Source organism: Ictalurus furcatus, chromosome 23 (genome assembly GCF_023375685.1).
Source record: "Ictalurus furcatus strain D&B chromosome 23, Billie_1.0, whole genome shotgun sequence".
Lineage (NCBI taxonomy): Eukaryota > Metazoa > Chordata > Actinopteri > Siluriformes > Ictaluridae > Ictalurus > Ictalurus furcatus.
Window position 1 is genome coordinate 11572346 of NC_071277.1, and position 27980 is coordinate 11600325.

The 27980-nt window shown below is 39.1% G+C and overlaps 1 protein-coding gene across 2 annotated transcripts; it reads right to left on the bottom strand.

Moving 5' to 3' along the window:
• Positions 1-2270: 2270 nt before the first annotated feature.
• On the bottom strand, positions 2271-13445 carry tfap2a (transcription factor AP-2 alpha). 2 transcript variants are annotated; one of them, XM_053612019.1, is made up of 7 exons: positions 13093-13445; positions 8311-8724; positions 7301-7352; positions 5532-5760; positions 4963-5081; positions 3474-3615; positions 2271-2780 (listed from the first exon to the last, which is right to left on the bottom strand). In XM_053612019.1, exons 1-7 carry the CDS (start codon positions 13105-13107, stop codon positions 2492-2494), a joined length of 1260 nt encoding a protein of 419 aa, XP_053467994.1. In that variant the 5' UTR covers positions 13108-13445; the 3' UTR covers positions 2271-2491. The 2 variants fall into 2 exon arrangements, with proteins under 2 accessions (XP_053467994.1, XP_053467993.1); XM_053612018.1 differs by lacking the exon at positions 13093-13445 and adding an exon at positions 9181-9730.
• Positions 13446-27980: the final 14535 nt, after the last annotated feature.

Consider the following 27980-nt stretch of genomic DNA (forward strand, 5'->3'; position numbering starts at 1 on the left):
TTTTGCGCAGACTCTATAGGGACGTAAAGAAATGCTTAAAATAATGCTTAAAATTTATGAGGAGAAAATGAATACACTGATATGCATATGCATAACATGCAACGGGTTGATATATGCTGTTAAAATTATCGTTTCTTTTACAAAAACGCACACTCTAATTCATCTAGTAACATTAGTAGTAAAGGCTCACGCGGGACTCATTTTTCCTTAAAATGATTGTGTATGCGTTTTCCCCACCGACTAACGCAGAAGATGCATCCAGATATCACTCTTTTCAAGTGAGCCATTGCACCCGTGGTTAGGCTCCCACAAACAATCTGAAATGAAGCCAACAAAAACAGTACTGACAGATAATGCTCACCTGCTGCAGCACTTTACATTGTAATTTTGCCAAGGACGTCTGCACTTAGGTTTCCTTAACCTTATTTGAAAACAACAGCCACCCGATAAAAAAATCGCTGAAACTAAAAAGAAAAAAAAGAAAGAAAGAAAAAAATCTCGCGGGGCAAATGACCGCTGTTGTGAAAAGAATAGCCTGCAATCTTACGTCAGAGGAACTGCAAACGCGGGCTTTGGGGAACTGGGCTGGTCACTGTGAAAGGGAACGCAGCCATTTCATTATGCTCCACTGGAGATTGATTTAGAGGTGCAGGGTATTAACAAACAAACGTATTTTTAATTAGAGTTACACATTTTATTTTAACTGTATATAATAATTACTGAAGAGGACTTCACTAAGCGTTGTCCAAACACACTATGATCATATCCCACACAATATAATATCATATATATTTATCGTAAGTTGGTAGAAAGAACGTACCACATAGTGGCGTCTAACAGCATACAGCGCTGACATGGCAAGTGCACTCACCCCCAACCCAGGCTTATACATGTGACTGATTTTAAGAGCGGTTTTGCTTGAGGGCCGAAACTACACAGATTCACTTCAAACACGATTGAGAATTCATTGTTGCCTGTGTCATTTGGCTTGTAAAAAAAAGCTGCTATATTTGAATGATTCTTTGCTCTGAAAGAGGGTTCAAAGTATTGTTATTTTCATTATTTCGATGGTAATAATAATAATAATAATAATAATAATAATAATAATAACCAACAACAACTGTTATTATTATTATTATTATTATTATTATTATTATTATTATTATTATTATACTTGAAATAAAAAGTCGGTTAAACTGCTTATTGCATGGAATCGCCAGGGGAGAGCTAAACGCAATTATAGTATCCATGCTGAATAAATAAATAAATAAATAAATAAATAAATAGCCCGGCGTATTGGTCACTAAATATAAATAAAAGATGATTAATTCAAATCGAAAATTGATATGAAGCGTATCAAATATTTATTTTCTTTTGTGGGCAACAAATGACTATAATACATTGACAGGCATGGGAACTATTGCCAGCACAATACAGATAAAACCGCCTCCAATGTGACATTGGACATAGGGTACCAGATATTTCCAAATATTTTGAAATTCTTAAAAAAGAAAGAAAAAGAAAATGCATGTTAAAGACAATAGGTTATCCATTTATTGCTCTTATGGTGCTTCAAGGGAAGAACACGACGTGAAAAGTATTCTGATTGGCACAACACAATAAAAACTCACATAAAAGCTCAAGAAATTAGAAACATAAAACTAGTCACGGGGTCTTTTGCGTTTTTTTTCCAGTTTAAAAGGAAATGACATGAGGGATAGACAGCGAAATAAACGTTTATTTCTATTAAATTTGTTCACTTGCTTCAGTGACGCCTCAACATGCTACAAGAGGGCTGAATTGAAAAAAGAAACCCTTCTGTTTCCTAAGAACCTTAAAACCACATAAAGAACTAAGCGAATATTCAAACCCACTAAAACAGGAGGCACCAGATAAATAAAAAAGAAGTTTCAACAGATGCACCATATTTACAGTTCCCGTTAAATTACACATAAATAAATATATACATACATGGACACAGATTCCCTCATATAACCGTGAATCGTGTTTAAATTCAAAGTTCAAGTTTGGTCTCTCAGAGTGAACCGTCTGTGTGTGAAGACATGGCATGGAACTATGGGACTCTTTCAAGTTTATTACTGACAATACTGATAGAAAATCATCCTCTTTCAGTTTCTTTTTTTGTCACGTGGCTACAATCGTCAACTGACAAGGGTGGCTAAATTTCAGCCCGTTGCAGCTCATAAAAAAAGAGGGAGTTCATTAAAAGTCGTGTGGAAAAAGTTTTTTGTTTCTTCTTTGCTCACGCGCCCCCTGTCTGGATTTGGTTCCTGCACCTCATTAACACATTTTTTTCTTCTCATTTAGGTAAAATTGTCTTTCCATGAATCCCAGGCTGAACTGCGGTTTTTTAAAGAAATTAAACATTTCAGGGTAATCGTCAAGACCGGGAAATGGCACATTGTCCTTTTTATCACTAGTGTAATATATATACGTTTATAATATCTGTGCGTGGTCTAATGGTCGCAGATCACTTTCTGTGCTTTTCGTCTTTGTCTCCACCTTTAGTGCCGGACTCGGAGTGGCTGTTGGGATTGTTGTTGAGGTACATTTTATCCATCGCTTTAATGGCCTCTGTCAAATAGTTCTGTAGCGCAGTGACGGCCGCGCACACGGCCGGCGTCCCGAATCCGTGAGAAATGAGACTGAAGTGAGTCAAACAGCTCTGAATGCCCGGCTCGAGTATGGGCTGCGGGCGTGAATTCCCCAGAGGCGAGCGGTCCTGGGAGAGAAGGTCGGTGAATTCTTTGCAGATTTGTCTAGAAGAAGACACAATGCAGTGTAAGGAGCTGATGGCGTGATATGCACACAAAAGTGCCATTTTTAACTTATATCAAACTGATTGTTTCACTAAGAAATACATTAGCACCACTTTTGTCGTGTTTTATTTGAGTGCGCCTAATCAATATGACGCAAGAAAATTTTGCTGTTACTGCAGAATTAAACCGGTTAGGAACCAAAGTTCAGTTGAATCAAGTCACATGCCAATTATCGTACGTCACTCACGTATCTGGGGATGAAAATGAGCCTAATAATAGACCTACAATAAATTCCTATTTTTGTAATCATTACTTGGCAAATTAAATTGCAGTTTTTTTTTTAAATTTTGAAGTATGGCGTATCTTGATTACTGAAAATCTTCCGAAGAAGCGTAATGTTCATGCACGAACTTGAACGTGGTGAGGCGGACGTCACCCAGTGGGATGGTTTGCCATTATGCTTCACTAGAACGCAGAATTCCAAGGAGCATTTACTAAATCCTTACATAAATATTACAAGCCCATGAAATTAAAGCATGAAAATTGCATGGCAATTGTTACTGAATTGAATGATTACTACTACTACTAATAATAAAATGTTATGCAATCGTGCCTGTGTTTTCGGAATTAGACTACGTGCTTGTAAAAATGGTAATGCATCAATCATTTGAAAAGCAAAAAGATATCACTTACTTCGTTGCCAGTAACATATTTTTTCTTTGGACTTGTTCATTTGGGTCGGAATGCTGACGGTTTACATATTCAGCTACTGCCTTGGCTGGGAATTCGGTCTCGCATACATAACCGAAATCTCTGGCAAGATGCACAGCTTCGCCTAAGAAGAAAAAAAATGGGTTGAGTGTGTAATATATTACTTTAAATTACTGACACCAAATGTAGACCAATTAACACCTTCACTTTGCTCATTTATCATCTAATTAACGTTCTCGGAAAAAGGACAGGGCATTCTTCCAAAAGCCTATATTTATCAATCAAATTATTAACAGCACTTTATTTTCTGTTGAATAGTGGAAAATCATATGTTATCAATAAGTATGAAGTTAAATAGTATTTGATAATGGGCGTCACACAGACGCCATGGCATTGATTCGCAATTCTTCTAAAATTATTGGCGGATGAAGAGATTGTTCTCCATAGTGAACCAAATACAAGCAGCAGTAGGTAACGCTCTCTTATACATAGGCCTACTTTAACCTTGAGAATCACTAGGTCATTCAATCTGGGTATGTTTTGTTGATTTTCTGAAGTCTTTGGTTTTAATTTCCTGAAACAGTTGGATTTTAACTTCAGGCTTTCCTGCCACAAGTTTAACCCCGGAAGCACGCATGCGCCAATTAGCAAGTTCTGGTCCAGTAAATCGTTTTCCATAAAACGGAGCACAGTAAACAATAACATCACTCCAGAAACCTGCTGTCCTACTATATCACTACTCGGCTCCGCGTACCCCAGGTCCCTCCATTTTATCGTGAAGGAATCATACATTTCAGCAGGCTCATTTCCATACAAAACCAAATTTCAATGAAGCAGGATGAATATTGCTTTCAGTCTTCAGCGACAATGATTAACAAGAACCAATGAACCGTCTCAGACTTTCACCTTTAAAAACCAAATACCACCGCACAGAATAATCACCTTCAACTTTGCAAGCAAAAAGGATTTTTAACATATAAGTCTTACAAGGCAATGCGTGAAAATAATAATCATAATAACAACAACAAGAATACGAATAAGGAAAACAAATTATATTAAAGGTGTCGTAGACAGTCGCCGCCATCACAATCAAAATGATGTTTCGCCACATTTACACGAGCCAAAAACAGGCGCATGCTTTTAAGACAACAGACAATAAACCAATACATTTACATTTATTAATTTAGCAGACGCTTTTATCCAAAGCGGCTTACAAATGAGGAAATGAGGAATGAGGAAAAACAACAAATGTAGCCCATTATGTATAATGCCCTAAAACAATGTTAGGTCTGCTGATCCGCACTGTTAGAAGGGTGCCATTAATCGTACACAAGTCCTAATGTTTCATGTTTTAGGTTCCAGTTCTTTTGTTTAAACTCCTTGGATTCAGTCACTTCATATGTTGCTTTAGAATGGCCATGTGCAATAAACTTAAGCACCTGCTTTAACCCGCACTTATACTGCGACTTACCTTCTACCAGTGACGTCAGCAGAGTAACGTTTGCTGCTTTGCGTCTTCCTGCCGGTAGATTTAATCCAATTTTGTCCAGCTTCTCTCTTAGTGATCTTCCACCATTTTTAGATTTTGCCCTGTTGGCCGAAGGGTAAAACAATCAAATATCTTGATTTTCTCTATGTTTAAGATTCCGAGTGACATGAACCAGGTTATTGGCTATTATCTGCTTAGGCCTAAGTAGTATTAAGCGTCATTCACATTCATTCAAGCGTCTTCATCATACCTAAGAGCATATACAAATTACTACTAGCTTAAGAAAAAAATGTTACAGATACTAAAAGGCACACAATAAGTCATTCATCACTGTTTGACTATTTTATTTGTATATTTTGTGTTTTATTACGTTAGAACAGTTAGGGCAATTTGTCATTGTGTATTCCGATATATATTCTTTTATCACTGTAGCTATGGTGATCTTTTTGCTACGAGGCTTTAGGAACACACTAAATATGTTGGTCGATGTAATTATAGGTGGCACTTGAAAAGAAAGGAATAGAGGGAAAAAACATGGAATACCGTCTCACCTTCTCAACACCCCACCAAGCAAGGAGGCGTTGAGGCACTCAGGCGGCGAGAGGCGTCTTTGCACTTCCGCTACTGTGACCTTGTACTTTGATGTAGAGCTGAGAAGAGACAGACGACCCGGAACAGAACAGAAAACTTCGTTTGGATTCACCACCCCGCCAAAAAGGCCATCCTTATTTATTGGTATAGCCGAAACGTTGCTGCTGTTCTTGGATAACGAAACTGGACCTAAAAGAAAAATAGATCACAGATCAATATTTGGGACATTCGGGCTCATCTACTTTGTGAAACACATGCAAAAGGATGGATTGCTATCCGCCAAACAACTTGAATAAGAGTAGGCGTGTGCGCTTATGAAGAGTGTATAGTTGTAGGCAGTAAGTTCTTATCGAAAAGGAAGGCGCCTAGATGTAGAAAAATAGATGCGATAGCAATGACTTTTCATTCAGCTCATGAATGTAACTGCTCGAATACGCCTCGAGTAATAAAGTGGTCTGGCCATCAAAATATTTAATATTATCACAGTCGTGACGTGGGAATATAACAGCGGAACGTGCACGGCATTGGTTCGATATGGACACTGACTTGATGTCCTGCTAGGCGGGTTAATGAAGGAAAAGGAACGTCTGTAAACAATAAGTGAGGCTCATGCATAACGAAATTATTATTAGTAGTAAGTAGTAGACTAGTAATAGTAGCAGAAGTAACATCAACGACAACAACAATAATAACAATAATAAATTAACTTATAAATAATAATGCGATATATATATATATATATATATATATATATATATATATATATATATATATATATATATATATATATATATATATATATGACATTGTTGTTTCTAATCCAGTATTCACTATTCTTGTGGTGGAACTAATTTCTGAGATACTAAAATGGCCTAATCTGCTTATTGCACATTTTCTACATTCCCACACACACACACACAAACGCGCGCGCACACACACACACACACACACACACCGCGAGCGCTCGTATCCGACTGCAACGCGTGTTGTTTCTTTGTCGTTCTTTGCACGGTAAACGGAGACAAAGAGCTAAGCACTTCTGGATAGATCACTTGTGACATTAATGGCTCAGCGGAGGCTAATAGAGACAATGGCAGTTAAGCGAACTCCGGAGATTGTTAATATAACAACCAATTATCGTGCAGATATGAAAAAATACATCGTTGAAATGCATCCGCAACGTATCAAATGTAACAAAGATTTTACGTCGGAAAAGATAATTATAGCTACCAATACAGTCGTGACATAAATTTTCGGAAATATTTTCCGAATTTGTTCTTCTCCAATCATGTGCAGCCGAAACAGAACAGATGCAGACCAGCAAATGGAAATTTCTTATTGAACATAAGCGTTCTTATTTTAGATTCATATATGCATACATCTTTATGTATTCATCTTCAGCGTATTTGTAGTGTATGGTCTCTGCGTGAACACGTTTCATAAATCGTTAACTCTGCCATTTTCGTACTTGATTTTCCTACTGTGACGTGGTGAACAAGTCACGATGAAAGAAATAGTATCGCATTAACAGCCAAGTTACACATTTCAGGCGAATATTAGCAAGAGCCCGCTGTAGAGGGTTTGTTTAAAATGGATAGTACCCCATCGGCAAGCTAACTGAAAGCCTACAAATTAACCCAGTGTACACTTCAGAGCAAGTTCGGCTAGGCTTTACAATCGCTGAGCAGCCAGTCGAGGCACGTACGGTATTTAAAAGGAAATTGCTTACCTTTCTTGATTACGGTTTGGTCAGGGATGTGAATTCCTTGATCTTCAACGTGCTACAAACGATGAAAGCAAAATATTAAGAAGCATACTAGAATGCATCGGAAAAAAAATTTAAATTTGTCTTAATAGATACGCCATTATTTTAACGGAACCGAGGAAAAATTTCGCTTTATTTTTGTATCAGTTTTTGTGACAAACTGTAAAATGTCAAAAATATATTAATATAAAATAAAAATCTCTATCTAAAAACAAATACATGATCGATGACAATGATGTTCTTTTAATAATCTGCTTTTCCAATTACACTTGCTATACGATAAATAAAAAAGTCTCTATATGCCCTCTGCTTTTGCATGAAATGGTTCTGTGTGAAATGGGCCACTTAGCCTTGTCTTTTCTGTTCGCCTGAATCTTTTCAGTGGGCAGACAATTAAATCAAAGCTGAAATACGGGCAACCAAAAACCACGTCCAAAAATGCCAGTCAATATTAAGGAAAATGTGCAATAAAGCATGTACTCTTTTTGAGGCGAAAATATATAATTTTAATCTTAATGTACAAATATCTGCGTTATGTTTCTCCATTTTATGGGTGCTTTATTTTAGAGTCTATTGTAAAACTTGTAACTTGTCACTTATGGATTAAAATATAAATACATTTTTTTTTTATAACAGATAATACATTAAGCTAGTGCTGGTAGTCAAATGTACCATAATCAGCACCCCCGCGCCAAATTGCATTACTTTGTATTGCATCAATTATTTGTCAATAATAAGCTCATTTTAATAGCAAGTTTACTCTTATATCCCGCGTTGCTATTGCCAGCATGTATAGAGAACTGAACTAGGGCAAATGTTTTAAAATGTTTAAGGCATAACTGTATAACAAATTCTGGACAATGAGCAAAATTCTGTTTGTTGAGATAAAGGGCTCTGCAGAACCCCGGTAGAATGTAGCTTCTAACAACCCCCGGGGGGGGGGGGCTAACGCTAAAGTTGACGCTTCACCTTACCTGTACATCGTCTAAAGAATGAGGTATTCCATGGATAGGAATCGAGTCTGTGAGTCCAGTGTCAATGCCGTGAGCCGACGGCAGCAGCACTTCTCGGCGGTACTCCCTGCAGAGTTGGTGCGGCAGGCCACGGTGCTGGTGCAGCAGGCCACTTTCTTGGCTCTGTCTCTGGCTCGGCCAGGCTGGATGCTGCGGCTGAGGCTGTGCATGCAGCGAGTTTATGGAGTATGGATCGTTCACGTGCGAGTAGGGGTCCTGAGACTGCGGATAGATGGGCTGGTAGGGCGGCGGGAAATAGGGCGGCTGGAAGTCCGAGTTCGGCGTGTGGGAGAGCGGCGGCGCACTGCTGTACTGACCCACGCTGCCCAGCTGAGGTAGCCTGGCTGTGCCGTTGCTGGTGCCGTCGTGACGATCCTGTACAAAGAGAAAAAGAGAAAGAAAGAAAACAACATTCAAGATTCATTGTGACCGATTTTTTTGGAGCATTTGTTCCACATCTGGAAGCGTCATGCTCGGTGTTCCAAGACAAATTTATTTTCATATCCGAATATATGCCTCTTTCTATTAGATGTGGGTTAGGGCTACATTTGATGGTGACAAAAATATAATAATAATATACATTTCTGGCTATTGAAAACAGAGGCAAATAATTTGGCGCATTATAAATCTGTGGGCAATTTGCAGACTCAGGGATCGTTTATTTAAAATTTAAAGCTAAGCAAGGGAAAAATGTTGAGAAGATAAATCGAATAAAATTTTCTTATAATAACGTATGATTTTTTAAGTACAGCCTGCATGATGCTAGAGGATAAAGCGAAAAGAGTCTAAATGTGAGAGATTGTTTCAACTGTAGCCCTGCTTGTCACTCACCATCGCGGAAAAACTGTGCACTAACATCTGCGAAGATTTCCGAGCGTTTTTAAACGCGAGAATTTGGGAAAGACGAGTGTCGACAAAACAGCGAAAATAAACAAACGAATCAAACTCAGCACTGTGTTCTGCGTCGAGATCACGCAGACCAGTGTTCAAATAAGTGAAGAAGAACCACGATAATCCATCAGAGTTTGGGTAGATTCCCAGTGTTCTTCATTTGCTGTTAAAATGCAGCGGTTAGATTTTTGCGGATAACTGATTAAAGTGTGTTGAATCCCTTTTCCATCGCTTCGCTCTGTCAGTGAGCTGATCCCTTGCTTAGGCGCATAGTAGCAATGAGCTGCGTCTTCTTGTGGATTCCTAGTAGAAGATATTCATGACTATTAATATTACACGAACGCTTAAGAGAAGAATGGTCGGAAATCGAGCGTGAAGCGAGGAAGCAACTCAAGGCAGACTCTGCACTAAATGACGTCCATTGAACGAGGAATCGGTATATCTAATCAGAGATGGGGTGAGAAAGAGAGGGGAGTGAGAGAAAGAGAGGGAGGGAGGGAGACAAAAAGAGGGACATTCTCTTGCGTCTGACGAATCAGAGAGAGAGAGAGAGAGAGGGGTAAACATTTTAAAAGGTTTGAGGGCAAGCAAAAGTGAAAAAAAACGACAGAATGAACTGGGAAACGAAGAAATGAGGAATGGAGGAAGAAAACAGAGCACATCTGATTCGTGTGAAAATTCAGCAAACACTGAGGCCATTTCATTTAGCATATTTTTAGTTTTGGTATAGGGCGGTCATCTGCGCTGTGTGTCATTGTCTTTTGCTTCGTTTTCCGTCTTTCTGTGCTCTATGGCCTTTTACATCCCGTCCCAGAGAATTAAACGGCCACATGGCTACATCGGACAAGTTAAATCGCCCTCTGAGCGAATATACTCCGAGGTTTACGATTCCACATTTACCGTGCAAGCACACTTGACGAAGGGAAGAAAATAAACCTCAACTCCCTTCCCTTCTCAGCGTTTCTGCACGCAGTGCTGTTTTTGGTTCACTGGTGCAATTTATTACCTCAATTTTGAAACGTAACATAATAATAATAATAATAATAATAATAATAATAATAATAATAATAATAATAATAAAAGATTTAGATAAAGCCTCGATTGTAATAACTAAATCAAACCACCAAAATTAGGAAGAAGTGCCAAAGTTTCCCGTCCTCCAGAGGCGGTCAAAAACATGTTCAACTGGCTGTACCACTCCACAACAGCTCCCAAATATTAGTGATGAAAGCTTTCAAATGGCGTTAACCTTTCTCATCGCAAACATAGCACAAATGCAAAGTTAGAAAACACGTTTTGGAACATGAAACAAGCTCTCTCTCTCTCTCTCTCTCTCTCTCTCTCTCTCTCTCTGTCTCTATAAATAAATAAATAAATAAATAATATATATATATATATATATATATATATATATATATATATATATATATATATATATATATTTCTTTTTAATATTTATGGAAGCGAATATACTTTAATTGGTATTGGATTATTATTGTTGTTTAAAGCCTTTTAAAGACACTGTATTAAAGTATATTTTCGTGAACTATGACTAAATGCATGACCTATGTATTATTATTATTATTATTATTATTATTATTATTATTATTTAGTAGTAGTAGTGGTATTATTATTATTATTATTATTAACAACAACAACAACAACAACAACAACAACAACAATAATAATAATAATAATAATAATAATAGTGGTGGTAGTAATAGTAGTATACCATTCAACACCGCACATTCAGCAGTAAACGGATGTATTACAAATAATATAACACAATTTAAAAATCACAATAACAGTGTGTCTTTGAAAAAAAAAATATTTAAACTGTCTTACCTCGCAGTCTTCATATTTAATATTATCAGTTAATTTCCAAAGCATTTTCATGAGTTGTAGATTGAACAGCGTCTTTTGCCTAGTTTTGCACAGTGCGCGAAAGCTAAGCAGGACAGGCTTTTTGGCAGCTTGAGCTGTGCGCGCGCTCAGGTCTCCCTCTAATGGTGAAAGTTAAGAGCCTCGCGCACTACAGCATGAACACTGGTGTTCCTCATTAGCATATTAACCGCCGCTCCATTCTCATTATTCAACATCCATAACTATACTCAGGTAAAACCTGGCAAGAGCACTGAAGAATTTAAATATTTTTTTTCTCTTTTCAAGTCACGAATGCACAGTGTATGTGTAGAGGTCAAATCTTAAAATAAGGCAAACATATAAGTGTTTTATTAAATGCATACAACTTATTATAATTTATCCATAATGACCTGAAAATAGGAAATAATTACGAAATTGTTCCGATATTTCCTGTGATCATACCTGAAATTTATGCAGATGGAATTTTTTAACAGAGAACGTGTCACAAAGAATGACAGCTCCCAAAGTAAGATCTTTAAGCATATCATTGAGCCTGTCATGCAATGCAAATACTCCACGTCTCTCCGTCGCCAGAAATACTTTGTTACCACACTGACTTTCGTAAATTGTTGTTTTAGACCTATTGAGATCTTTGACCGTGAGGCAGTACTGCCACTGTTATGCTAAGATGTCAATCCTTGTGCGTGTACGGGACAAGTAAAGTGTGCGATTTTAGAAATGTAAATAATTAACACAACAACATAGGTTGTTAAATATGAATGAGCGACTGGACGAGTGGGGTTTAGGTGCTCGAAAGCGGCGACACGAGCACCCCGGGTTGCCAGTCAGGGACAGGTCGACCAGTTTAAGGCGTTGGTCCTTTCTGGTCGCCATTATCATTTTGGTGAGGAACCTCCCCAAACAGTTGTCATTAATGAGAGAACGAAAGAAACTTTGCTCAGAATGGCAATAACGACAGAGAAAAGTAAAATAGAAACTGCCCTCTGTGCTACTTTTTGTGGGGGTTTCACGCTTAGGTAATACCGTAATAGTGTAACTAGCCGCCTCCTCTTAATCTATATATAGCCTACTATACTGTATAACTATAACAATGACTACACACACACACACACACACACACATGTGTGTGTGTATATCAGTCATATAGATATTTCAGTCTCTCACATGGAGAATTTGAAGCAACTATTTTCATTGTATTTTATTTTATTGTATTTAGTTAACTTAATTATCTATTGTTACCGCACGCCAGTCTATGTAACGGTACAATTATTTCTTATTTTTGAATTCTTGCATTCTTGAACACTGCAACACCAGAACCGCGCCGTCTAAAGTAAGAAGCTATATTGAACATGTTCAAATTTCAGCTGTTCACAGGCTTATATCAAACGTCGATGCACATTATGTCTTGATGAATAAAAAAAGGATAAACCAAACTAACATACAAAAACTGCTGTTTTTGCAAAGCAAGAGGTCTGAGATGAGCCAGCATCGTTCGAAATGTTTAAATGTGACATGCAACTAAATAGTTCTCCTAGAAAACTGTTTGTTTGTTTATTTATTTATTTATTTTTATTAATTTATTTTACCGGCGTGCTAACACATAGCCTATGACTTTTATTTATTGAAATGTGTTCTCGGAGTTAGACGACCAGTCAGTTTCTGCTCTCACAACAGGTTCTTAAGTACGAGCATATTCACTTCTGCACAACTATTTACAAATGCGTGGATTCACGAAAGATATTTTACTTTTCACCTAGTTCGAATCGGCATATCTTCTCAAAGCATGCAGTTTCATTAGGCCTACTACAAGAAAATGTGCATGCTGCGATCTTAATTAAAGTGCATGATATAAAATTATGTGATTTCTTCTGAGAACGCAGCTATAGGCTATAAAGAATTCCCGTTGATTGTTCAAAGTTAAAAAAGTAAAAGCACACACCTTCCATGACCCAACGGAGAAGCACGTACCTGCCAATCTCCCATTATGCCAACTATTGAAATCGGTGAATCTTCTTGCTGAACAGATCACACGTCGTACTACCGCATTTAGTCTCCTGTCCTTAAGCCAAATTCCACTTTTACCTGAACAAAATCCACTCACCTAGTCATAAAAAAACTCACCTCAAGGCGCATGCGCACTGTATTGCCTATGTCTGAGGTTAAACTACTGTACACACGAAAAGGTAAAAATACTTGAGAAATTCCTCCCAACAACATTCACTAGACTTACTTATCATATGCGTAAAATTCGACGGAGATCGCCATTGTGAGGCATGGTTATCGAAACCTCACAAAAGTACATTGAGGACATAATCAGTGGTTTGAGAGCATTATTTTAAAAAAACGATAAAACTAATAAAATGATTGGGACTTGTTTTATTGATCTATGCATAGTATCTTACTTTAGGCTATTTGAATAAGAAAATTGCGTATGCGTTATTAAAAAACCTGGAAAGGAATTTAATGTTTTCTTAAATTATTATTAGTAAGTTCTACTGACTGTGCATATTTTTCTTTTATGTACAGGTATGTAGATCATTCGGGGAAAACGCAATACAGATTAGGTCTTTTTCTTACAATATCCAGATTGTCAATTGTATTGAATGACCTATATCTTCAAGCATTCGAAATATAAGAATACTACTTGCGCGTCCCGTGCGTGTGTGTTTTTGTGGGTGTGCGTGCGTGCGTGCGTGCGTGTGTGTGTGTGTGTGTGTGTGTGTGTGTGTGTGTGTGTGTGCATGTTTAGTTGGAAAGCGTGTTCAAGTATTGCATATTTAATATTTGTACAAAAAATTACACAATAATTACAAAAATTACACAATAATAATTACACAAAAAATACACAATAATAACAATAATAATAATAATAGTTGTTGTTGTTGTTGTTGCTGCTGTTCATTAATTAATTAGGCCTAATTATTTTTATTTATTTTTTTTTCTTTTCCTTTTCGCTGTCTAGCAGTAGCTTGCAGAGGTTTATCTATGCTGTTTATTTATTTATTTTCCTGGCTTCCACAGCCTGGTTGTAAAATACCAATTAAAGTGAATTTTTGAATGATTGTGGAAGCGCCTGCGCTGCTGCACCACCTATTGCCGTTCTACCTTTCTTAAGTCGTTCTCTGTCGCCATCTTTTGGATGGATATGGATTTTGGCGGTTCACTCCTGTTTTAGTACGTCTGCTGCTAAATACCGTTCGCAATCAAAGCCTAATGCCTCAAAATTACTTTCAAAAACAATGTTGAATTTGCTGCTAATGATGATAATTTGACCATGGCTACTGATCAGTCATGATGATTCAGAATTTCGTCAACATTAGTGAAATGTAACACGCTGAATTAGACTTCAGAGGTACATTTGCTGTCCACTTTATTAGGAAGACCTAAACAATCATTCCTCCATCAATCCATTTTCTGTACCGCTTGTCCTGATTGTGGGGGAGCCAGGAGCCTATCCCAGGGAATTCAGGGCATAATGTGTGGAACACTCTGGATGGGGTGCCAACCCATTGCAGGGCACAATCACACACACATCTGTGGCATGGTTGTTGGTGCCAGATGGGCTGGTTTGAGTATTTCAGAAACTGCTGATCTCCTGGGAATTTAACAGTCTCTAGAGCTTACAGAATGGTGCAAAAAAACCAAAAACTCCTGTCAGCCAAGAACAACAATCTGAGGCTATCATGGGCACAGACTCACTAAAACCAGACAGTTGAAGACTGGAAAAAGACAAGATGATTTTTTCCCCTAATCTTCAGCTGTCCAGTTTTGGTGAATCTGTGCCCATGATAATGTTATTTAATGAAGCAAACAGTTATCCAATACCAGCTGCGCCTGTGTGAAAATGTATTTGCCCCAATAGTTACTAATTCCCTAAATCTATGAAATTGCATTCATAATGCGCTTCAGCTGGACGAGATGCAACCTGGACTGATTACTGCAAACCCTGTTCAATCACATCAACAAATATAACTTTTCAACAGCATGAATTTGGTTAAAAAGGTCTTGCCAGTAACACACTATGCCAAAATTAAGGAAGAAGGTGATTGAAAAACATCAGTCTGGGAAAGATTACAAAGCTATTGCAAAGTCTCTGGGACTCCAAAGAACCACAGTGAGAGCCATTATCTACAAATGGAAAAGCTCAGCATTGTAGTGAACCTTCCCAGGAGTGGCCGACCTTCCAAAATTCCTCCAAGAGCACATCAATTACTCATCCAGGAAGTCACAAAAGACCCAAGGACAACATCAAAGGACTTACAGGTCTCTCTTGTATCAAAAAAGATCACTGTTCATGACTCCACTCTCAGAAAGACACTGGGCAAAAATGTCATCCATGGAAGAGTGGCGAGGCGAAAACCACTGCTTACCCAGAAGAAAATTAAAGCTAATATGAATTTTGACAAATGACAGCTTGATGATCCTCAAATATTTTGGGAAAATATTCTGTGGATTGATGAGTCGAAAGTGGAACTGTTTGAAAGACAGGGGTCCAGTTACATCTTGTGTAAACTAAACACAGAATTCCACAAAAAAAGAACATCATATCTGAGTCATTCTACAGAAATGTGCACTTTTGGAAAAGTAGAATGTCTTTCTTTTTTTAACATTTAAACTTTGACCACATTATTACTTAAATCATTGCCTGTATGAATACGCTTAAATGACAGCTTAATGATTTTTTTCTTTTTTTGTGCATTTATTTAAAGATGGCATGCACGTCTATTTGTCACTGGTGTTACCTTACTCATTTGGCAATAATAAAGGCCTTTATGAAATATTATTTTTTCAATCTCTTCAGCACATGTAGTCAGAGGTAGAGAATAACATCGATAATGTAACAAATCAGAAGATTATTATTTTATTTTGACTTTTTATGGTTTGTTAAAAGTGTGGTTGAATGATGTTTTCAGTTGCACAACCATGAATTTCCTATAAAAATGAAAATATAAAAAAATAACTGTTATAAACAAGTAATGATGCAGTCCTTGGAATTTGAACTCCTGAGTGTAGCAAAATGTAATGAATATAAAATTATCATCATGTCAGACATCACACATTTTATTTAATGATACAGAAAATGATACAGAAAAACACACAGTAACGTCAGTGACACAATGAAAGACCAGTGACATACAAGACCAAAGATCCTTATTGCTCAATTCTAATTAAGAAAATGGTTTCATTTGGCATGCAGTCAAACTCATTGACAATAGGTCAAAACACTTGAATGTTCATAAACAACAGTTTAAGCACATTTGAACTCAATTAAGAGTAACAACTAAAAAGGCCCAACAAAGACCATTATCTAAACTGCAGTTGTCTGCTACTATTTTATGTCATGCTATGTTACTAGGTTATAACTAAAGGGGTAAACTGTCCCCATTTTATGTTGCCTTATTTCACTTGTCTAGCTGTATCAGAATGATCTCCCAGAACCTCTGATCAATTTCACCTGAATGCCTATTCAGTGCTAGGGGCTCTGGAATCAGGCACACGATCTGGTCATCATGATACCAGTTAATATCATCTCTGGGGCTCGGCCAGAAGTACTTATTCACTCCATTTCAGTGCATGCACTTGACTTCCACATTATTTTCCTCCACCTTCAATATTATGCCAGGGTAGGGTTCATCATCATAGCAAACAACACACCATTGCCCACTGTGATGGTGTTCGATGACATTGGGTCTAAACTCTTCATCCGTTTCATCAATTGCATCCATAGCTACAAGAGTAACCTCCTCTAGACCGTTGCATAAACAGTCAAACATTCCCTCAGCAGCCTGGCAGAAACAGTTGATGTCCCTGTATTTTAGAATGCCATGCAAATCACTGAGGGCCTCATGCATCCTCATTGTGCCCTTGATGGTGAACAGGGACACTTCTTTCAAACCTTCACCCTTCTTCTCAACTTCCTCCTCACTTACATAGAAGAGTTTAATCTTGCCTGTATCTTTTAGCAGTTGGAAAAAGGCCTGTGCATTTGGGATATCTCTACCTTGCCTAACTAGTCTGTCTGCCATTCTTTTCAGTGCAGCCCCCACTCCATCTGGTGCACCCTTTCTGTGACTTGCCTCAAAGAAGTTCCACGTCACTGTTGAGAAACGTCTTTGGTGTGGTTCAGTGGCTATCATATAAAAGTTTACACGGTCCTTGAATTGTGTGGCAGGTCCATCACTAAAAAAGTGAAGGTTTTGGACATTAGTGTGGTCTTTTGCCAGGAATTGAAGAATAGGGTCCAAATAAGGCCATATAGCTGGTGGGTCATGCCTTCTGCTGGGGGAGATTGTGCAGAAGGGCATGGGGTCATTGTTTTCCAGATACAGTACCCCGGTGTGGAGGGTCACCTGCTGATGTGACCCCCCGAAGTGGACCGACTGGATTTCATTGGAGTATTTACAAGTATAGTTCGCACTGAAATCGATGTGGATCAGAGAATCTTTGACAGTGAGGCTCTCTCTGAGTTTTTTGTACGCACTGTATTGCCAGCGAATATTAAAAAGCTGTTTCCTGAAGTTAAACAGCCTGTCCTGGAATTGTGCTACAAGCTCATCCTCTTGTATTGCATCCACTCCTGCTCTAACTCCTGCCCTGTGCTTTTGCTGACAGACCCTCCATGCCTTTGGTTGTGCTCTCTTCTCTCTTTCACTTAACTCACTCACTCTTTTCCTCTTTTTCATTTTAACATCTCTGGTATAGCCCTGCTTCCTGCTCTGCAAATATCCTTTTCTGCGTTCGGGATCAGCATCCCTACGCTGCCTGTACTGCCGCTGCTTCTCAGCTGCACTCAATTTAGCAATAATTGTGCAAAGGAACATTAACAATGAGAAAGAAGTTATAATCCTGAAAACTGAGTGATATTCCATACAAAAGAACTCAAGGAACAGCTTTGAATATAGTTTATTTATACATGGGAGTCACTGGTGTTACTCATCATCACTGGTATTACCTATCAGTAAGGTAACACCAGTGACTGTAACACCAGTGACAATTTTCATGAAAAATGCAGTTTACAAAATGGCTGCTACAGGGCCTCAAGCCACATGTTTGTAAATCATGGCATACCCACTAAAATATGTAATTTAATCCATTTGTATTCAATTTTTTTTCATTTCCCTAATAATAAAGTAGGTCATACCAGTGACCTCAACAAAATGCTTCGTATGAAATCATGATATAAATGACAACATTTCTAATAACTAAAAAGAGACAGTGGACTTACCATGTGCCTTTCTTCATAGATCCTCAGGGCAGGGGCCACAGGAAGTCAAATTATGACATCAGTATGATTTCTTATTTCAAAATAAGAGACTTTTATTGTATGGTAACACTAGTGACATGACTCCAGGGGACAACTACTTTTATTCTATACCACTTATCCTTCCTTCAGGGTCACGGGGAAACCTGGAGCCTATCCCAGGGAGCATGGGGCACAAGGCGGGGTACACCCTGGACAGGGTGTCCATTGCAATCCATTGCAGGGCACAATCACATACACATTCACACACCCATTCATACACTACGGACACTTTGGACATGCCAATCAGCCTACCACGCATGTTTTTGGACTGGGGAGGAAACCGGAGTACCCAGAGGAAACCCCCGCAGCATGGGGAGAACATGCAAACTCCGCGCACACACAGGGCCAAGGTGGGAATCGAACCCCCGACCCTGGAGGTGTGAGGCGAATGTGTTAACCACTAAGCCACCGTGCGCCTACTTTTATTGTATATTTTATAATATTTATTTGACATTTTTAAAGTCATTTATATCACATATTTGATAGTTATGCATACATCACTGTTGTTTAAATGGTTAAAAAAAAACAAAAAAAAAACATGTTTCTGACTTCAAAATACAACACTCAACCTCTATACATGACAGTGGGGACAAGCACTTTTATGCTGCTTGGAATTCTAAATAATTGATTAAAAAACAAATATAGCCACATTGATGGCTCAAATATAAATACATTGTAACAATAAAGTATTTTTTCAAGTGTAATCATTCTGTTAAGTCCAGGGACAGAAAAATGCACATTTCCATAGAATGACCCATTTATAGTCAAGCATGGTGGAGGAGGTGTGATGCTGTGAGGATGTTTTGCTCCTTCAGGGCCTGGGCAACTTGCAATAATTGAGGGAAACATGAATTCTGCTCTCTACTAGAAAATCCTAAGGGAGAATGTCCAGTCTTTAGTCCATAAGTTGAAACTCAAGCCCAACTGGACTATGCAGCAAGACAGAGATCCAAAACATAGGAGTAAGTCCTAGTCCTAGAAGTAAGTGAAAGACTGATTTACAGTTATTGGAAGCGTTTGATTACAGTTATCGCTGCTAAAGTTGGCACAACCAGATTTTAAGTTTAAGGTGGCAATTAGGTTTTCACATTGGGGATAGGTGTTGGATAACTTTTTTGCTTCAATAAAAAAATGTAAAAAATGTAACTGTATGTGTGTTTACTCAGGCTGCCTTTGTTTTATGTTGTATTTCATTTGAAGATCTAAAACTATTTAGTATGAGAGATACACAAAAACAGAATAAATCAAATACTTTTCACAGCACTGTAACTGCATGAATGTGCAGGTGTACAGCTGTTCCTAATAAAGTGGACAGTGATCGTATGTATTATATGGCAGTAACAGACAAAATGGGGTATCACTGACCAGAAGCGTTAGCTGGACTGTTAATCAAACATTTTAGTCTTGTATGTGAGGGTTAATTGCTTAGAAAATGTGAAAATTGGACAAAAAGTTGCATTTATCATAAAACCTGCCTTGGGTATTATCACTTTTTGCAGGACTACCAGACTGATAAAATATAAAACATCTAACAGGAGATCAGTCTAGTTTGGAGTTGCTAGTAAAGGAGAGGCACATCTAAGCTATCATTGTATTTAGCAGGTTACAGTGCCATGCAAAGTATGGTAGCTGTCCTTATGCTCTGCTCATATCATGTTCATGTAACTTGGAACTAGTATAAACATTTACACACCTTGTTTTCCTGGCTCAGCATGAGAAGTGGTTAGTATTTCACTTTCAACCTCTTTATTGGTTAAAAATTAATTTCCATTTCTTCTCACACTAACTGACTGTCTGAGCTAGCGTTTGGCAGAATTAAGACATGTAAGCCAATAAGCAAATTTCCACATATTTTCCTTTAACCCTGTCTGATTGGTCTTGCCTCATTTCACTGAAGATAAAATACAACACTCCATTCACTGAAGATACAAAATTACAACACTGCTGTCTTCTTTTACTGATGTTCAGTTACCTAGTGACAAACCGCTCCAAGTGGAGAATTATTCAGGGCTAAATAAAAAAATTTCAAAGCTACAGCCCCGAATGACCAGGCCAGATTATGCCCATGTCACTGACTCAATGATTTGTCACACTACATGCAGTATAATGATTGGTATTGAAGTAGTAGGGTTCTTCAAGGATTGTTTAAGGTTCAACCGGACTCTTAAAGGGGAAATACTCTGATTTAGGGTTATACATAGAGTCTTTAATGGTTCCCCACACCAAGAACATACAGTACCTCATAAAAGTGAGCACAGACCTCACATTTTTGTAAATATTTGATTATATCTTTTAATGTGACAACACTGAAGAAATGATACTTTGCTACAATGTAAAGTAGTGAGTGTACAGCTTGTGTAACAGTGTAAATTTGCTGTCCCCTCAAAATAACTCAACACACAGCCATTAATGTCTAAGCCGCTGGCAACAAAAGTGAGTGAAAATGTCCAAATCGGGCCCAATTAGCCATTTTCCCTCCCCGGTGTCATGTGACTTGATAGTGTTACAAGGTCTCAGGTGTGAATGGGGAGCAGGTGTGTTAAATTTGGTGTCATCGCTCTCACACTCCCTCATACTGGTCACTGAAAGTTCAACATGGCACCTCATGGCAAAGAACTCTCTGCGGATCTGAAAAAAAGAAAAAAATTGTTGCTCTACATAAAGATGGCCTAGGCTATAAGAAGATTGCCAAGACCCTGACACTGAGCTGCACCACGGTGGACAAGACCATACAGCGGTTTAGCAGGACAGGTTCCACTCAGAACAGGCCTCACCATGGTCGACCAAGGAAGTTGAGTGCACTTGCTCAGCGTCATATCCAGAGGTTGTCTTTGGGAAAGAGACGTATGAGTGCTGCCAGCATTGCTGCAGAGGTTGAAGGGGTGGGGGGGTCAGCCTGTCAGTGCTCAGACCATACGCCGCACACTGCATCAAATTGGTCTGCATGGCTGTCTTCCCAGAAGGAAGCCTCTTCTAAAGATGATGCACAAAAAAGCCCGCAAACAGTTTGCTGAAGACAAGCAGACTAACGACATGGATTACTGGAACCATGTCCTGTGGTCTGATGAGACCAAGATAAACTTATTTGGTTTAGATGGTGTCAAACGTGTGTGGCGGCAACCAGGTGAGGAGTACAAAGACAAGTATGTTTTGCCTACAGTCAAGCATGGTGGTGGGAGTGTCATGGTCTGGGGCTGCATGAGTGCTGTCAGCACTGGGGAGCTACAGTTCATTGAGGGAACCATGAATGCCAACATGTACTGTGACATACTGAAGCAGAGCATGATCCCCTCCCTTTGGAGACTGGGCTGCAGGACAGTATTCCAGCATGATAATGACCCCAAACACACCTCCAAGACGACCACTGCCTTGCTAAAGAAGCTGAGGGTGAAGGTGATGGACTGGCCAAGCATGTCTCCAGACCTAAACCCTATTGAGCATCTGTGGGGCATCCTCAAACGGAAGGTGGAGGAGCACAAGGTCTCTAACATCCACCAGCTCCGTGATGTCGTCATGGAGGAGTGGAAGAGGACTCCAGTGGCAACCTGTGAAGCTCTTGTGAACTCCATGCCCAAGAGGGTTAAGGCAGTGCTGAAAAATAATGGTGGCCACACAAAATATTGACACTTTGGGCCCGATTTGGACATTTTCACTTAGGGGTGTACTCACTTTTGTTGCCAACGGTTTAGACATTAATGGCTGTGTGTTGAATTATTTTGAGGGTACAGCAAATTTACACTGTTACACAAGCTGTACACTCACTACTTTACATTGTAGCAAAGTGTCATTTCTTCAGTGTTGTCACATGAAAAGTTATAATCAAATATTTACAAAAATGTGAGGGGTGTACTCACTTTTGTGAGATACTGTATGTGTTTTTAGCTTTGTTGTGTAGCTGTTCGATGCTAGCGTTGTCCATTTACCATGCAATTTGTGATGTTGGGCTACAAAAATGTGTGGGGTGTACTCACTTTTATGAGATACTGTATAATGATTCCAAATTGTCTAAGAATGTAATATTGAAAAATAGTGGGACTGATCCTCTTCTGCCACCTTGGGGCTCTTTTTGGAAAGTTTTCATGACACAATTAAGTGGCCTGCATCAATGTAAGCAGCATCTGATACTGTGCTATACAATGGATAACCCTGAGCTCTTTTTGGTGAGATAAACTATATGGCCAAAAGTATGTGGATACCTGAGTGTTGAACATCCCATTGCAAAATCATATGTATATTGAGTTGTTCCCTCTTTTTGCTATAACAGGCTCTACTCTTCTGAGAAAGCTTTTCACTGCCAGAGCTGTTCACTACAGTTGAGATCACAGTTCTGTGCAGGCCACTCATGTTTCTACACACCAACATTTGCAAACCATGTCTTTCTGGATTTCACTTTGTGCACAGAGGCCTTGTTCAATTAAATGAAATAAAATTGTATTTGTATAACATTTTGGACATTGTCACAAAACAGCTTTACAGAAATCTGGATATAAAATTTAAATTTAAATGTATCCCTAATAAGCAAGCCAGAGTTGATGGTTGCAAGGAAAAACTTCCTGAGGCAATAAGAGGAAGATCCTTGAGAGGAACCACACTCAAAAAGGAACCATGCTCATCTTGGTGACACTGGATAAGTTTAAAGTTTAAGTTTCTTATATCAAACTGAAGTTCAGTGATGGAGACCTGAGTGTAAACTGTTCTTAGCAATTGCTGAAAGAATTTCCACAACCATCTTAAGGGTGTCTGTGTGGTACCATCCACAGTAAACTCATTGTGATCTGTATAGGCTATCCATCCAGGGCCATCTTCAGCAGCAATGAGTGATTTCTGGTGAGCAAGGCTCCAAGCAGAAATGGTCAGGATGGATCAGGCAGATCCAGAGAGCAGAAGCACTCAGGATCCACAGTGCCTCAGAAGTATTGTGATGAATGCTTTATGTTTCTCTTTTTTGTTTAGCATTGGCCCCGCCTATCTGAACCTTTCCACAGCATGTTCTCTTCCCATTGACTGAAGGCAGGGATGATTAAACTCACCTGGGTGGAGGATAATTAAGAGACAAGAGGTGAGAGGACACAGGTTTGGCTGAGAAACGTGACTGGCTTTTTGTGCTATGGAGAAGATTGGGACACTTTGTGTTACTCGAGACCATTAGGGTTTGTCCGGCAACAAAGATAGTTAGATAGATTGTATTTGTATAGTTAGATATTGGTGGTAGGTATTTAGAAGCACTGGCTATATGTTTCAGGAGTGTTTAAAAAGATTCCGTGCACAAAGAGGACTCATCATCCGAAATAAAGTGAAGAAGAGCGTGAGCTTTCTCTGGGGCACTGATCTGGCACGGCTGATACCTTTCCCTAGCCCCTGGGGTGGGGTCTTGTTTCCTGGAAGTGGGGAAGTGTTTTATATTTTCATGTGTGTGTGTGTTAAAGTTTATATGAACATGTTACTCCCTGTATGCTGGACTGGGGAAATGCTGATTTTTCCACACTGATTAGTGTTTGATCACAATTTCTATTGTGCCGTGTGGGTTGGGAATAACCACCAGAGTGCAGAGTTAGTTTCATTTGTGTATCATCATTTGGCCTAGTGAGGGCATACAGAGTAAATGTTTGTTGAACTTTCTTGAATGTTTTAATGGTTATATTTTTCTAAATAGAATTGTTAATAAAGTGAAATTTTTCTATAAAGTCCTGATGGTGAGATGTACCCTCTGTTCTGTATAAATCTGGTTAAACCTCTTTAAATATATAATATAATATGAGAGAGAGATTTATTACAGTATCATGTGTAGTTCAACAAAGAGAGGGAGGGGGTGGTATGCTCTTTTACCGTTACAGTACCTTTTGTGCAGAGTGGCATAACTAAAAGGGAGAGCCAGAAGGTAACACAGACATGAGGGTTCCCTAAGACATAAAGTGGCCAGCCACTCTACCATCAACAAACCTGAGTGAACGCAATTGTCTTGTTGGAACAGGTCTTGGCTAGGCCTCTTGGGTCCAGTGACTGTAACTCTTAATGCTACAACATACAAAGACATTCTAAAGAATAGGCATCCAACTTTGTGACAACAGTTTGGGGAAGGCCCACATATGTATTATGGTAAGGTGTCCATATACATTTGACCATATAGTGTACTTATAGAAACTTATAAAATACCAAGTATGTACATTATACCACATATGCATGCACAAGGCTTCAAAAAGGGACCTACATGGAACCTTCTCTAAAATAGAAACCATCTGTTGTACGGTTCAACATGTACTACATGGAAAAGTATACACCCCTTCTAATCATTGGAGTTGTCCATTTCAGTCACACCCATTGCTAAAAGGTGCATAAAATCAAGAATAAAGCCATGCAATCTCCATAGATAAACAATGGCAGAAGAATGGGTTCTGCTGAAGAGCTCCATGACTTTCAAAAGGGAACTGTTTTTATATGCCACCTTTACAATTAATCAGCTTGTCAAATTTGCCCTGCCCTTTGGCAGATGCAAAGAGAACGCTACCTGCATGCATAGTATAACAAAGCCTTAAATAATAAAGGCTGCTCCACGTGGCAAGGCCCCTTCATTCCAGTAAAGGAAGTCACAGCCTGTCTGTTCAGGCCCCCTAGTAGTGTAGACACTGGTCAGTACAATCTGAATATTGTGCAAAAATAGCTTTTGTATAAAGAAAATAGCGACAATATCAGCACAAGCAGAATGCCATCTTTCAAAATAAAGTTCAAAGTAATATGAAAATTGAGCTTTCTCTGTCTCTCTGTTGTGGAGCACTCAATAACTGAACAGACATGTCACTTCTGGACTTTATAGAATCTCAAAATAATGTGTCTAATATTTGGGACATCACAAACCAAGTAATTTTACCATCAAAAAATTATGTTCCAACAATACAATACAGCTTATGGGTAGAAAGAATGGTTATACTTTATTTAGTTAAACAATGATCTATTTTGGTACATGTCTGTCCTTTAATTTACATGGGTAGTAGATGTGCAGTGCTTTATTTTTTGGGACAGATCAAAAATTTAATTCAAATTTTTCCCTCTGAACAAATAGGTTAATGGTTGAGCACACAAAGGCATTCTAGACAAACGTGTGCTTCCAACTTTGTGACTACAATTTGGAGAAGGCACTTTCCTGTTCTACCATGACAATGCCTTTGTGCTCAATGTTTTCTATGGTGTGACACTCTTTAAAGGTGGGGCAAGGAGAAGGAAGACAGAAGCAGGCTTGACACACTCCCGCAATTTATTTTTTTTCTCTCATTCTGGGGTTTCTTTTATTTTTACATACATTCGTAAATGGAACATAGAACGTAAATGGCACCAAACGAAATTGGTAATATTTCAAACAGCATGGAAGGAGAGCCTTCTGAACTATAGAAAGTCTTTTAGTGATGCTAGAAAAGTCTACCCCCCCACCTTAATAGAAGAAAACAAAAACAATTCAAGATTTCTATTCAACACGGTAGCAAAATTAACTAGGAATAAAACCACCACAGAAACAGACACACAATCATTATATAGCAGTGAAGATTTCATGTATTTTTTCATTGGTAAAGTTGAAAATATTAGATGTGAAATTCAGGCTATTAAATTAAAACCATACAGTTTTATAACTGTGGGCGGCTGTGGCTCAGGTGGTAGAGCGGGTTGTACACTAATCGTAGGGTTGGCGGTTCAATTTCCAGCCCACATGACTCCACATACCGAAGTGTCCTTGGGCAAGACGCTGAACCCCAAGTTGCTCCCGATGGTAAGTTAGTGCCTTGCATAATTTTATGGAGATGCATGTGATCCTTATCCTTTCTGCTCTCCGGACCTGCCTGATCCATTCAGATTCCCTACCTCTGGATGGAGGTCTCATTAACTCCAATTCCACATGGACATCCTCACTGTGGTTGCTGGGACTACGGTTGCTACTATGGCCCTGGGACTGCAATTACCACATGCAGTTTTGCACTTGGGTCTCCTTTGAACAGTGGACTAGTTCAACAAAGAGACTTCATATAAAAATCATAATCAACTTTCCTTTGCTTTTACACTATAGATTGCTACCCAGATGAGGATGGGTTCCCTTCTGAGTCTGGTTCCTCTCAAGGTTTCTTCCTCCTATCATCTTAGGGAGTTTTTTCTTGCCACCGTCGCCACTGGCTTGTTCAATTGGAATTAATCCATACACTTAAAATCTGTATCCTGTGTTTATATATTTCTGTAAAGCTGCTTTGAGACAATGACCTTTGTAAAAAGGGCTATACAAATAAAATTTAATTGAATTGAATTGCTTGGCTTTGTGCTCTCTCACTCTCTAGAGGCGCATTTGAGCACTCTCTCTCTTATCCTCGCCTCATCTCACTGAAACAGGGAACATTCATTAGCCAAAATTTCCCACAGGTGTGCACCCCTTGCCATTCGCCTTCTCCGGCTCTGACCTCCGCCTCCACATACCCCCAGTGCCTGACTCAAGCCGGGGAGCCATCCGGCCTGTGGGGTGTGGTCCAAACAGAGGGTGAAGGCCCGCCCCAGCAGATAATATCGGAGAGTGAGGACTGCCCATTTGATCACCAGGCACTCCTTCTCTATCGTGCTGTACTTCGTCTCTTGCATGGAGAGCTTTCGGTTGATGTACAGCATGGGGTGCTCCGACCCCTGGGACAACACGGCCCCCAATCTCTTGTCCGATGTGTCCATATGGAAAATATAAGGGAGAGAGAAGTTAGAAGAATGTAGGAGTGAATGCCTGATGGCATGGTGCCATCCACTGGACCGGGTTTGGTGACCCCTTTTTAGTGAGAGCAGTGAGCAGGCTGTTAACTTCTGAATAATTAGGCACGAATCTATGATAATAGCCAGCCAGCTCGAGAAACAGTCTCATCTTCTTTTTGGTCTTGGGTCTTGGGCAGGTCACAATCACTGCAGTCTTGTTAATTTGGGGATGCACCTGCCTATGGCCCATGCCCATATCTAATTGCACACATCTTCGAGTTCACCGCGAGTCCTGCCTGCATCAGCGACCTCAGGACTGCTCTTAAGTGCTGCATATGTTCACTTCAGGCCCGCCTTCCCCCTCAGTCCGGCCCGCGACAGGATATAAAAAAAATATATAATCTGGCCCACCAAATCTAATGATATTTCATAGCGGTTTCCTGCCAATTCAAGCCACCCTTAAAATAAAAACACAATTCTGTTTTTTTTTAAATGCATTTCGTTTGTTATGGCAAAGGTCAAAGTTGGCCAAAATGCGTGCAAGGTGCTGAAGAACAAAGATGTCGCTGTCAAAATCAAAACGTAAGGTGGATGATGAACACAGGCTGTTTCAAGAAAGATGGACTAACCAGTATTTTTTTATGGAGTTTAATAGAAATGCTACCTGCCTGATATGCAACAGAAAAGTTGCAGTTTTAAAGGAATATAGTATCAATCGTCATTATTGGACTAAACACGGAGAGCAGTACAAGAAGTACGAGGGAGATGAGAGGGCAACACGAGCCACGCAGCTACAGAGAGGATTTATATCTCAGCAAAGTATTTTTCATAAAGCCAAAAAGGATGC

Coding starts and splice junctions, on each gene's coding strand:
- tfap2a (XM_053612018.1), bottom strand. CDS start 9,207: ATGTTAGTGCACAGTTTTTCCGCGATG. Junction 8,725..9,180: donor TGCACAGTTTTTCCGCGATG/GTGAGTGACAAG, acceptor CTCTTTGTACAG/GATCGTCACGACGGCACCAG. Junction 5,761..7,300: donor CCAAACCGTAATCAAGAAAG/GTAAGCAATTTC, acceptor TTTTTCTTTTAG/GTCCAGTTTCGTTATCCAAG.